Below are 13246 nucleotides of genomic sequence, written 5' to 3'. Positions count from 1 at the left end.
TTGGCTTCCCCTGGCGGACAGACTCGTGAGACTTGCGACGTGTGATACGACACTTCTCCGCGCCATTCATTTTCTCGCTAATATTTGAGCTTACCTAAGAAGGCTTTAAAATGAAGTTTGGTGCTTTGAAGACCAAAGCATTCCGATTTTTTCCAACAGACCAGTTCACAGCTAGCCGTGGACTGCCAGTGGGGTTGCCCAAATTCCAAAATCTATCATCTGGAAACACACAAAAGCTCCCTCTGTCAGATATTTTCTTTTAAAGCCTGTACAAAAAAATAAAAGGAGGGGGAGGAGGGAAGGGAAGAGGGGGGAAAAAAAACTCAAAGCAGAAAAGTGTAATTCCCTGTCCCCCCGTTCTGTCTCTCTTTCACACATCGGGGACAGCAGATTAAAATAACCTCAGGTACGTCAAGGCTAGTTTTCCAAATAAAGACTAAAATATCCCACACACACTTGTTTTATTAGCTCAAAGAATATGCCTTCATTGAGGGATTTTTTCTAATGGGGGAATTTTAATCATCTCCCCATTCAATCTCAGTAGGATAAATCATATCTGAGAGATTTGCATAAATATAAACCATCAAAGACTTTTCATCTTCAAAGGGGTTTTCAAGACCCAATAAGCTTTGTACTGTAATCATCTGAGGTCACAACCCTGCAGGAGTAATGCTGCTATGGCAACATAAAAACGCCAACGGCTTAGCATAATATTCCCCTCGAACCGAAAAAAGGGAGGGAGAGGGAAGGGCTTGTTTGGCGGTCCTTCCATTTCCTCACCGTCTCTTTTATCAGATGCCACACTGCCCTCTCTGACGGCCTGATATTTTTGCTTGAAATAATAGCCACTCGGTGGCGAAATTAAGCGTTTGTGTAGCCTTCCGTCAAATGGACAAGAAATTACAGGTGTCCTTAAGCATCGGGCTCTTGCCATATTTAAACAGTCTGGAGGGGTTCTCGCCATTGAACCACACTTGTGTGAAGGCTAATACCACTCTCAGGTGACAAGCCTTTCTGCTCGCTATACAGTAGAGCACTTGCTAAAACCCACTTTTCAGTCAACAAGTGCTACTGCGGCCCTATTCAGCATGATCCGGATGGGAACGAGGCAGGGATTTCAGGGCGAGGCAGCCGCTAGAGCGAAAAAGGCGGCAAGTGGATAAGTTTCAATTAATTCTCTTCAAAAGAGGGCCAGATTAAATGTTTCCGGCCTGCTGAAGTGCTCATTTCACCGTGTGGTGGTGGTGTGGTGGAGGGGGAGAATTAGGAGCGGACGGGGAGGGACGGGACTCGAGCTGGTTCCTTTCAGGACTCAGTAGTGTGGCGGCCAAAGAATACGCACGGCTCCGAATCTGTGGGAGAATTGTCTGCGGACAAAAGGAGGAGGGGGGGAGAGTTACGCCTGTTATAGTCCAATAAGCCTTGTCAGTCAAACAAGCACAGAGAGAGAGGATAGAAAAGGAGAGGAGAAGATTTTCACACAAAAGGAAACAAGTAAGTCCATCTTTTAGCTACAAATCAGTCTAGAGGTTCCTCTGCTCATCTACGTGAAAAAGGGGGAAGAAAATAAACAACAGAGGGATTTAGGGTCGGCCGCCGGGATAAGAAGAGGAGAAGGAGGAGAGAGAGATAATCAGGCTTGTAGTGCTACGACTTTGTGTTGTGTGTTGGATTAGACACTCACTGACTGCTCATCACACACACACACATCCACACACACAGGAAAAAAGAGATATTCAATGGTGATTATTTCAGTTAAAAAACAATATACAGCAAATAATTGGAAAATAGCGCTCAGCTTTGGCCATAAAAAGTAGGGCTGACCGATATTTCAAAATCAATTATCACAATATCATGTTTCATTTCATTCATATCAATAATTGTTGAATATTTTTTAACAATAAATTTAGGAATATTAGGATTTAAAAAAATTTAACCACAGTTTTAATAGTCAAACACAAATTTAAACAAAATATCTGATCTCTTTATAATAAAATAAACATAAGCTATAAAGAGACTCTTAAAATTGATAAATAAAATGTTACAAATTGTGTGCAATGGTAAAGCATACATCCTGAACAACCAAAGCAAACTTTAAGGTGTGAATAATAATGCTACAGTAAACCTTAAACTCTGTCAACAACACAAATTATGATAATCAAATCTGAACGTTCAAAAAAATGGGCCAACCATCATTATTCAAATAAATATTGCAACTTTACAAATTGTGAAGTTGAATGACTATATTACCCCTATGCTAAAAAAATCTTTTAGATGGAAAGCAAGTGGCTAGGATGCACAAGAAAAGAAACCAAAAAGCCACGATTTCCTAAAATTATTTTTTATTTACAATCTCCACATTGCTGCTAGCCACCACACTCATTTTCGCATGTGTTGTCGTACTGACCTGAAGTGACAAGCACATGCACGTGAATTTCTTGACAATTTACAATAATCTTTGAGCTCGCACTCCCCAGGCATCTCTCATAATTAGGCAACCATCAAGCGTTTTCTCAGAGTATGACAAATATACAAACCATTGCTGCAGCTCCGATACAAGTTTATGGAGAAAAGTAAAAAGCACCGTTAGACAAAAATATGTTAGACAAAAATATTAAACACAAAATTTAAAAATAGAAAAAAATCAAGATAAGCAGAATAATTGGAAAATTTAGTTTAAAATTTTAGTAGGATGTATAATTTGTGCAATATTTCGCTTGCATTTATTACATCATCTTTCAATTTCTAAATGTTTGTTGACTAAAACATTATTTGAATAAATATATCTGTTTAATAAATCTGTTTTGTTTAAATGTACCAAAATACACTGCCTATATTCACTGAGAAATGGAAACAAATATTAATTTTCAAAATGGAGTGTTCTCAATTAAGCTGAGCACTGTATAAAAGGTTTCTTAGAGTATTTAGACTATTTAAAAGACATTGCACTGAAAGTTGCTTATGTTTAAAGTCCTTTATTTGTTCTTCCTGATACCTTTTTAAACACTGTAAATAGATAGATTCAATGAAAAAGGTTTCTTTGCTATTTGATGGACAAACAGGAAGTCCTGCCTCCAACTCCTGCTATTGGTTAAATTGATGTTATGATGCCCCCCCCCCCAAAAAAAAAGACCAATGGGGCACAGACTAAGCTTTATGGAGGAATCAACCTACAAATGGGGTAAATTGATTATACACAAACAATTTTTGCCAATACCTAGATTTCACAAATACATTGCAGCAACAAAAATAAAATTGTCTACTTCACATGTACAGAAACTCTCAGCAATTTTGTCTCTCAATAATCAAGTAAGAAAATGTTCCAAAACTGTCTGATCAGAGCTGTGAAAGACAGCAAAAAGAAGAGAAAGAAGAGGAGCGAAACAGCCACTCCTTTCATGTTTGTCTCACGCCACTTTCAAAGCAGTGGGCCCATGTCAGGTCAGTGCTACATGACTTCCTCCCTGCTCACAATCTCCCGTATCCTGCTGCGGCTATGAGCTCGACCGTGTGCAAAGCATGTGGAGAGCATGTTCTAACCCCCACCACATATGTGTGTAGTTTTTTATACCGCATTCACACACTGTATTATTCAATCTGACATGCAGTAACTGTAGAGGTTGTATTGATTTTTGAGTGGCTAAGTGGGTAGTGAAAGGCTGAATGGCAGATGATTTTACTTTTGAGAAAACTCTGAAAATGGGGTTATTTGTGAGATAAAATAGGTTTTTGGAATTAACGGCATGCAACAATGACAGTAGGGTTTGAAAAATAAAGTGCATAATTTTATCTTTGATACATGGGTCAAAATTGCATAAAAGCAGGCGTGAAACAGCTTCAAACTTCTTCTATATATTTATATTGAAAATTTGATTGTGAATGTGTCCAGTTAAAAATAAATAAATAAATAAATAAAAATTATATATTTATACACATCATTTAAAGACACCATCAAGTGCTTCTGCTGAGAATTACAAATTCGCTGTGTTTATGAGCTGGCTTCATTAAAAAGCTTCACTGCCTGATTAATATACGATATTAAATGAGTTTTAGAGTGGACAAAAAACACTGAATTAAATTCCAATGTTCTGCACCATGTCTTTAAAATAAGGACATTTATTTTTCCATAGTATTTTCAATGGAGTTTTAGTGCTTGTCTTCTGATCCTGACGGCACCAGAGTCCTTTTAAGGCATGTCATTTCATTTGGCGGCCATATTTGAAATGCCTCTTGGGCAGTATGCTCGGGCATTCTGTCTGAACGGAGGAACATCAAATTCTTCAAAATTGTTTGCCAAGCTTACGATTACATTACATATTTGGAATCGCCAATAAAATTAAAGATCAACTGTCTCATACATTTCATTTCTAAACGTCCGAATTAAACAAAGAAAAGCATATTTTCAGGTCGTCCAAACTAATGCGCATCCACACTCACATTATCATCCTCTTAAAATAATCGTCAGATCGTTCTGCTCTTATGAATAAATCCACAACTTGATACTGATGGTGATAATCCTTCAGAAATGACAGCGACTCTTTGTTTCCAAGTTTGTGGGCTTTTGAGTAGTTATGGTCATGTGATTTGTGTTTGGCAGGATGGATTGTAACTCAGGTTCATTTTATACAGATTACAAAACCAAAACCCTCTTGTTTTCAAGTGCAGTTGGTTCATTTAAAAGTACAGATTTTAGGCTTTATCTAGACATACTTCTTATGTCTGTGAGGCAAGTATTTGCTAAGCTTTCAGTGTGTTTGTTGACCGCCAAACTATCGTAAAAACACACGCGAGTTCCGAGCTTTTCCTTCGGAGAAAAGTCAGTCTATAGCTATTGCTGATTGGCTCCTGTACTGGTAGGCAGGGCTTCATTTGCCATATTGACTGTTACACTCCACTCTTCCCCATTCAAAACTAACTGCAGAGTGTGAATGAACGTCGCCTTGTGGTTCCATCCCAAAGAGGGAAGAAATCACTTTCCCGAACGCTCGCGTTCAATCTGCCCAGCTGGTGGAATGAACTCCCTAACTGCATTAGAACGGCAGAGTCACTCGCTGTTTGCAAGACATGACTAAAAACGTAACTATTTAGTCTCCACTTTACTACCTAATCTGCAATTGCCTCTCTGGATATACCACTAACTGTACTAAAAAATAAATCAATAAATAAATAAAAAAAATTTACTAATGCTCTCCTTCTTAGACTTTACAGACCTGAAACTTGCCTATAGCACTTATTCATTGTTGCTCTTATAGTTGTGTAAGTTGCTTCCTTGTCCTCATTTGTAAGTCGCTTTGTATAAAAGCGTCTGCTAAATGACTAAATGTAAATGTATGAGTGACATGACTTGTGTATTCTAGTTTTTGACGGCACTTGCATTTAAACATCTCTTATCTTGTTTTATTCCTGAAAAACTAAATAAATGCTTACGTCAATTAAATTTGATATTCTTCAATTACATTACAATATCGATGCAGTAAAAGCAACCTTACAAAACTGAAAAATGCCAAATGAACCTTTCACCAGAGGATTATTGGTGGCTAAAAAACACTAGCTGTGATTTTACCCCACAGGTCAGATAAGAAAAAGACAAAAAAAATTATTGAAAATTTATCAAAACTGCCTATATTTCTTTTTATGCCTATATCTATATTTATATTTATGTCTATATCTATATTTTTTGTCTTTTTAAAAATATTCTATTATTTTACTTGAGACCAATTCTTTTAAGTTCACGGTGTTATTTATTCACAACTCGATTATTTGAAGAGATTCAAATAACTGAGAAAACAAAATCAGAGAAAAGCAATGGTAAAGAATATGAGAGTGAGAGAGAGAGAGAGAGAGAAAGAGAGAGAGAGAGAGGGAGGGAGGGAGGGAGGGAGAGAGAAATGCACACCTGTCAGCAATTAACAAGGGAAGAAACATTGAACGGCCCAGGAAATATATGAGCACTAATTAAAACCACTAGTTAAAAACTTCCTGCTTCTAGCCTAAACTAACTGTGAGCGACAGACTAGGGGCCCCTGCATCTCTCAGTCTCCCTCCCTCCCTTCATCTACCTAGTTAAGACATTGTGGCTTCTTTCAGGTCTTTTCAGTTGTCACGCAGAGTAGCTGAATACTGCAGATTTGGACTGGGTTGGCTGGTTGGGGGAAATGAGCTGGAGGGATTTGGGGGCTGGTGTATTGGCTGCAACTGGGGGCCACCAGGGGCCTCCTGGGGCCGCCCAGCAGAGGAAACTCTGCTTTGATGGACGAATAGACGTCTACAAGAACCCACAACACCTCCTTCAACACACACACACACACACACACACACACACACACACACACACACACACACACACACACACACACACACACACACACACACACACACACACACACACACACACACACACACACACACAAACACACTAACACACACACACACACACACAAACACACACACACACACACACACACACACACACACACACACACACACACACACACACACACACACACACACACACACACACACACACACACACACACACACACACAGGGGTGATCAGAAAAAAAATTGTGCCATTTGTGGAAGCTTTGCATCAGTCTAAATTCTAGTCACCGACTTACTAAAAAAAACATCTCTATGATAATATGATTTATGAGTAGCTAAAATGTACATTATCACTTCTGCCTTAAATTGCCAACATCATGGTAGGTTTATTGAGGCCCCGTGTTTTCAGGGCGAAGAAGTATTTTATGACATCTGCCTTGTGAAGCTAGTTTCATAATGTCATGGTTTTCTTGAGCTGCTGCCAAGATATACAGCCTCAGTTCTCCCCAGGATCAAGTCCTCTGTACAGACTAATAGAAAAGATTGTTATTATTGCTTTGAAAAGACCTGTGGTCTCATCTTACCCCGCAAGTTCAGAAGGGTGTTGTGTTCTTTACAAAAGATGGAAAATGCGAGAGCACATCAGAGGTATTTTTAGATTCTCATTTTTCACATTAAACAGGGCATAGTCTTCAATTTGTGGGATAGAATTATCATGAATGTCAAATTAACTATAATCTAACCACAATCACATGGAAACATATGAGTCTTTTAGAGTAGAATCCAGCGTTTGCTAAATGTACTGAAAATATTTTTTATGGAAAAATGTGCATGAGTTAGGGAGTTTTGTGATGTTTTTGAAAAAAAAATGTATTGAGCACCAAGGCTGCTCTTGTTTAATTAGAAATACCGTAAATATTATTACAATTTAACAGTTAAACATTTTAAAGGAACTACAAAAAAGTATGTGCGATTCAATGATCTTATTTACTTATGGTAAAATTCTTTTTCTTTTCTTTCATTTCTGTAGTAAAATCAGTTGATTTTCTGTAGTGTTTTACAGATAACAAACATCCAGATCCTGCTCAGAATGACGTTTAGATAAACATGACATGTTGCATGCTTTCCACTCAATAAAGCACCAAAAATAACAGCAATAAGAAAGCAACCGTTTAGAAAGCATCTGATCAAAGTTAAGTGGGTTCGTTTGAACCCGCTCTTCAATTCATTAAAATTAATATACAAAATACGCTACTATAACACAGTATATTTGAGACTGTAGACTATATAAGTCTGGTCGGTTGAGATTACACTTTTAAATGAGTCATTGACATTGCAGTACAGAGTGGTTCTTTTGGCATTATCTTGAATGTGGTTAAGAATTTATTTCATGTCATATTGAATGGAAATACAAGTATAAACATCATATCTAGATATTTTTTTCACATATAAATGAATTATAAGTGCACCTTATCACCTGTAGCTTCTATTGTTTTATTTAATGTCAGACTCTATGTTTGACAAATAAAATCTCTCTTTTTCAATATCAGAGGAGGATGTTCAGTTGCAGTAACACATTTAGCAAACATTAACACAGGCAACCTTAATAAAAGCTTTCTGAAAAATTACAACTTTCAGATACCATTTACCAAATCTGTTTGCAATGCTAAAACAAATTCATGTTTTATTTTAATATTTTTTTTTGTTTATTTTTGTTTATTTTTTTATTGAGTTTAGCATTAGGTGCAGAAGTATAACGCACCTCTTTTTATAATTATTTCATGAAATCTCCCGTATGTGTATGTATGTATTTATGTTCACGGAATAGTTTCTGAAATAAAGCACAAATGACACAAAGTACATTTTCAGGTAAACTGTCATAATACACTCACTCACCCACTGCACCTCTCCTGTGTCCTCCACCTTTGGCAGCATGAGAGCTGTGGGCAGAACGTCCGACTGCAGAATAACCTCCATGTCGGCTTCAGCCAGGCCACTGGACACAGAGTTCACCCGTACACACTTCTCCGTACGTCCCAGATCCAGCTCTGCCAGCATCTTTGGGATGGTTTCTCGAGCTGCATCCTTTAAAAACAAAATTAAGAAAGGAAATAAAAAATAAATAAACAAAAATAAACAAAAATAAATAAAAACAAATAATAATAATAATAATAATTATTATTATTATTATAAATAAATAAATAAATACATCTGAATTATTCTGTTACACAACCTGGACTCTTTTAATAATAATAATTAAAAAAAAGACAAGGCTGTTCTATATCACCAAACATGCAAAAAGAGAGCCAAATCATGTGGCTAGAGTACTAAATAAAAGGGTGACACATATGCTTAGCTTATGCAGCTTTCAGTGATAAAAAATTGAGATTGTAAAAGAAAAAACTGAGTTACTTTGTTACACAATCTGGACTCTTTGTTTCAATGAAAAGACAAGGCTGGTGAATATCATCAAAAAGACAAAAGGAAAGGTGTGAGAGTTTATCATTTGCTTTTGGTCGATTATTTGTGTTTATCTGATAAATTGGTGTAAATGTTATGCCAAGTATGGAAAGCTAGAACCAATAAAAATGCAAGATGGGGCATATCCGTTTGAACTGGTCATCGGTGCACTTGTAAAAAGATAAAGATGCATCAGTTTGGACGAGCGGAGGTTATGTGAATTTACAGGGGAAGTGCTGGTTGGCGCCTGGGATTACGGTGCGGAGAAACATCTAGCGAGAGGGATCAGCCTACAGATCCAGCAAAGGCCATAAAGTGAAAAGCCCTGCACAACATTGCTTCCACACAAACACATGACCAGAGGAAGTGGAGGGAGGAAGAATCAAAGTTAAAGCCAAGTTTCAGGGCCAAACTGTGACACAACAGCACACGCCAGGAGATTCAAACCAGATGCAGCTCGAGAAGACTGAATGTAGGTGGGAGGAAAGGGCCCAAAGATGAGGTTTCCATTGGTCTGAATGTGTCCATGTGAAGGGAAATGTGGTCTCAGTTAAGCAGGAGGAGGAAACAGTAGCTCAGGAGTTGTCAGGTTAGATCAGAGGATGGATGAGAAAGGCCAAGAGAAAGAGAGGAGGGGAAGAGGCTTAGGGGTTGATGCAACTTGAATAAGAAACTCCTCAGCCAAAGTCATCTTCACACCATCCACAAAAAAGAGCCACATCTAGGGTCATTGCTAACCAATAACTGTTGAACTTTAGCCTCGACCATAATGCCCACAAAATGGCCTAAATGCATAGCATTTACAAATAGATTAGAGATTATGAAAAAAAGAAAAAGGAATTGACAAATAAACAAATGAACTTGTGTTCTGAGCTAAGTTTAACAGGTTATAGTTTTAATTGAATCCAATTAAGTTTATAATTTTTTATTTAAAATATGTTTATGTTATTTATAACTATTATATAAAATAGACATAAAATAATAATAACCTTAGATTAATTTTTTTTTAAATAAATAATTTTTGTGCAAAAATAATCATCCAAGTATTAGATACTAACTAGCTAACCAACTATTCTCTGTTAATGCTGTTGCAATTGATACTATTGATCATAATATTCTTCTAGATTGAATAGCTTAAACTGCATTGAATTGGTCCACCAGAGGTAGTGCCGTTTTCCACAAAAAAATCAAATATATAAATTCTCCACCCATAAATGAACTAATTAACTGTGACGTCACACTGCGAGGCCACCGAAAGGTAAGAAAGAGAAGACATGGTCGTAACATTCTTGTCTTGCCTTTCTCAATTTTACCAATTTGTATCAGTTAAAGAAGAGGCATCGCAGAGACCAAAAGTACACTGTGGGGTTTCACAAGGCTCATCTCTTAGTGTCTTACAGTTTACGCTATACGTTATCATTTGGCAATATCTTAATTTTAACACCCAGTGTTATGTTAATTCTATATATCCTTACAACATGATCATTCATATAAAAAGTCACAAAATTATCTAACAAACTTCAGCTGGTTCAAGATTCAACTGACAAAGCACTTTCTAGAACTAAGAAGTATGATCATATTAATCCGATTCAGCCAGCATTACTTCGGCTCCCTATAAAGGGTTTATGCAGAAATCCTAAAAGTAATTTCAATACCTTTTGAAGAACTTCTAAGAATATTTTAAGACCTCATCATCACTTCAAGTTGTAATTAAACTTTTAACTTAGTAAACAGTTGTTAACAAGGTTAACAGTTGTAGTTAAAAAAATAAATGGAGCACAACCATGCAACAGAACACAGAAAAGCTCAGAAAAAAAGAAAAGCTTGACAGAATAAAATGTGTTGTTTTCAGTGACAGGCTTCAGCCACGGTTTAAATTTGTCTTTCTCCAACCAGGTGTACGCAAACTTACATTTTCCCATTTTGCCGTCTGTTTCGCTCTATGGTTTCGCTATATGTGGAGAGTGTCACATCACCTTCTCACATTTGTCATGAATTAAATGACATCACCTGGACGGAGGAGCTTGTCACGTCCAGGTGATGTCACAGCCCGAACCAATCGCATAGATTGAGCACATCGTTGTTACTATTAGGAGGAAAATAAATATATAATTATGCTTTTTTTGGAGTCAAACACTTTAGACAACGCTTGTAAAACATTTAAGACCTTGAAAAAATGTGATTAAGACTTTTTAAAACCCTTTAAGGGCCTTACATTTTTCATAATTGATTTATCAACTTTTAATACTTTTTAAGACCCTGCGAACACCTTACTATTAAACATCAGATAATTTTTTTTTTAATCTTACTTACTACCTACAAAGCCCTGAATGGCCTTCTGCATTACAGCCCCTCAATGCTCAATTGATTCTGAACAATTGACAATCAAAATCGACAGTAGGCAGCAAATCATTCTCATATCTGGTGTCTAAACTCTGCAATAGCCTTCTCAGAACTGTTCAGGAGGCAGACACACTCTGTCAGTTTAAAACAAGACTAAACACACATCTCTTTGCATTAGCGTACACATAAAACCTATAACTTTGAAATCCAAATCCTCTAAAGGATTTTTAGGCTGCATTCATCTGTAATCTGTAATCAGATCGAGAAACCCCTCCCAATAAAACACTGTAATTTGAATGACATCTACACTCATGTTACCTTTTCTGTTTCAGTGGAGTTGCTCTTCAGTGGATCGGCCTTCAACAGTGACATCTGCAGTACACTGACCCGACTAAACTGAACTGAATTTCACCAGTAACATTTAAAATAAAGTGATTTGACAAAATTTCAATTTATTACAATTACAAAAACATTCCACACTATTCTCCTCCTTGCCTGAATTGCTGGAATTTCTTTTAAGCTGCTTTGACACAATCTGCATTGTGAAATTAAATTTCACATTCTTTTTTTCATCAAATTAAGTTCCATTTAAAATTATTTACTTTTGTATATAACACAACCATAATAACACTACAATTACTACTACTAGTTTGAACCATAAATCACAGGCAATCTGGATAAAATAACAATGTCAACCATTTTAATGAATGCATATACAAACCCAAAACTGTGAAGTCTTCTGTATGACATCTGAAGCCTTGCAGATATACTAACAGAACACTTAAAAATCAACACACAGTCTAGACACTCACGTCTAAACTAACATTGTGGTCCTCAACTTACAGTGTAGCGAACTGCGAACTGTACACAGAAGGATCTTCAATAGGAAGTCATATGTATGCTTAAATCCTATAATATATTTGGAGATCACAGCGGTAATATTAGGAGGGCCTGATGGATTTACGAAGCCATAACTCAGCCTTCGTAAAGCTGTTCCATGGTGGATCTAGTTTGAATCCTCCAGTATAATCCAACACTGATCCAGTGTCTTAGACTCTGTCAAACCCCTGAGCTTTATATGGCTGGTATCACGTTCACTCTTGAACAAAAACATGAGGCTTTAGGTAACAAATCAACATCAAAAAAGCAACTATATCAAGTCAAAAGACAAAATCTTAGCTAGAAGTCAGTCTGAAAAAACTGCTGAATTGTGTAATGCTATATCAAACTTTCATGCCACACAATTCTCTGCTTTTATCACCACAATTTTGCTTTGAAGTGATATTCCCGACAGCAAAACATTTGAATTTCTATCAGTGGCAAGGGCTCGCTAACTCATCTCCTCTATCAGAAATCTGACAGAAAGAACATTCTCAAGAAGATCTCAGGCTCCTGAGGGGACCCAGCCATTCTGAGCTGGAATGAAAGTACTTTGAAAACGGAAATATTTCACATTAATGAAAGCCCGTCCTACCAGTTGCTTAAATAAAAAAAAAAACCTTTCCCAATCACCCAGCATCCCACAAAGTGACCAGGAAAATCACAGGTTTGAGGGATCTTTGATTCCTTCCATCAAGCCCATCATTAAAGCTTAACACACTATCATGACAGCACATCCGCAAAACACTCAATACAAAGGACAGACTTTAAAGTTGGTAGTTGCTGACTTTTTATATTAAAAATGCCAGATTCTTCGCATTTGTAGAGAATTTGGATTCAAACTGTGCAATATGACAAGAAATGGATCTGCCTTTGGATTATTCAATGCTTACTAAAAACGTCTGAAAAACGTGTGGTTTCTGTGATGTGAAACGTATAATTTTATTTTAATTTAAATTAAAAGCTCTGTTCACACTTAGTATTAAGATGTCTTTTTTGATTCGACCACGCTAAATACAAGTATAAATGGGGTGTAAAATTTTGTACGTGTCCACGTTTGACCAATTTTAGAGGCAGTCAAAATAAGAAATTGATCTGATTGATTTTAGAGACCATTATTTTAGAGATGTAAACAATAAAAATGGTCCTAATGCATTCCCTGTTTTACATTTTTAATTTCCATTGCTTCCAAGCAAAAAGGTCCACATTTTGATAAATATTGTGATGCGGGCTGTTTTAACAT

The 13246-nt window shown here is 36.8% G+C and overlaps 1 protein-coding gene across 3 annotated transcripts in view; it reads right to left on the bottom strand.

The window, feature by feature from the left end:
- clybl (citrate lyase beta like) overlaps positions 1-13246 on the bottom strand; it is a 760714-nt gene that overhangs the window by 680682 nt on the left and 66786 nt on the right. For all 3 annotated transcript variants that reach the window (XR_015498945.1, XR_015498946.1, NM_001037416.2), the window contains exon 3: positions 8218-8406. Coding sequence is in view for 1 of the 3 variants with exons in the window: in NM_001037416.2 (NP_001032493.2) it covers positions 8218-8406 (189 nt within the window). In the remaining 2 variants the exon portion in view is untranslated. The remainder of the gene's footprint in view (positions 1-8217; positions 8407-13246) is intronic.

This window comes from Danio rerio, chromosome 9, assembly GCF_052040795.2.
Source record: "Danio rerio strain M-AB ecotype USA chromosome 9, GRCz13ab, whole genome shotgun sequence".
Taxonomy (NCBI): domain Eukaryota; kingdom Metazoa; phylum Chordata; class Actinopteri; order Cypriniformes; family Danionidae; genus Danio; species Danio rerio.
Note: the sequence above shows the minus strand (reverse complement) of the source record. Positions and strands in the feature narration are given on the sequence as shown.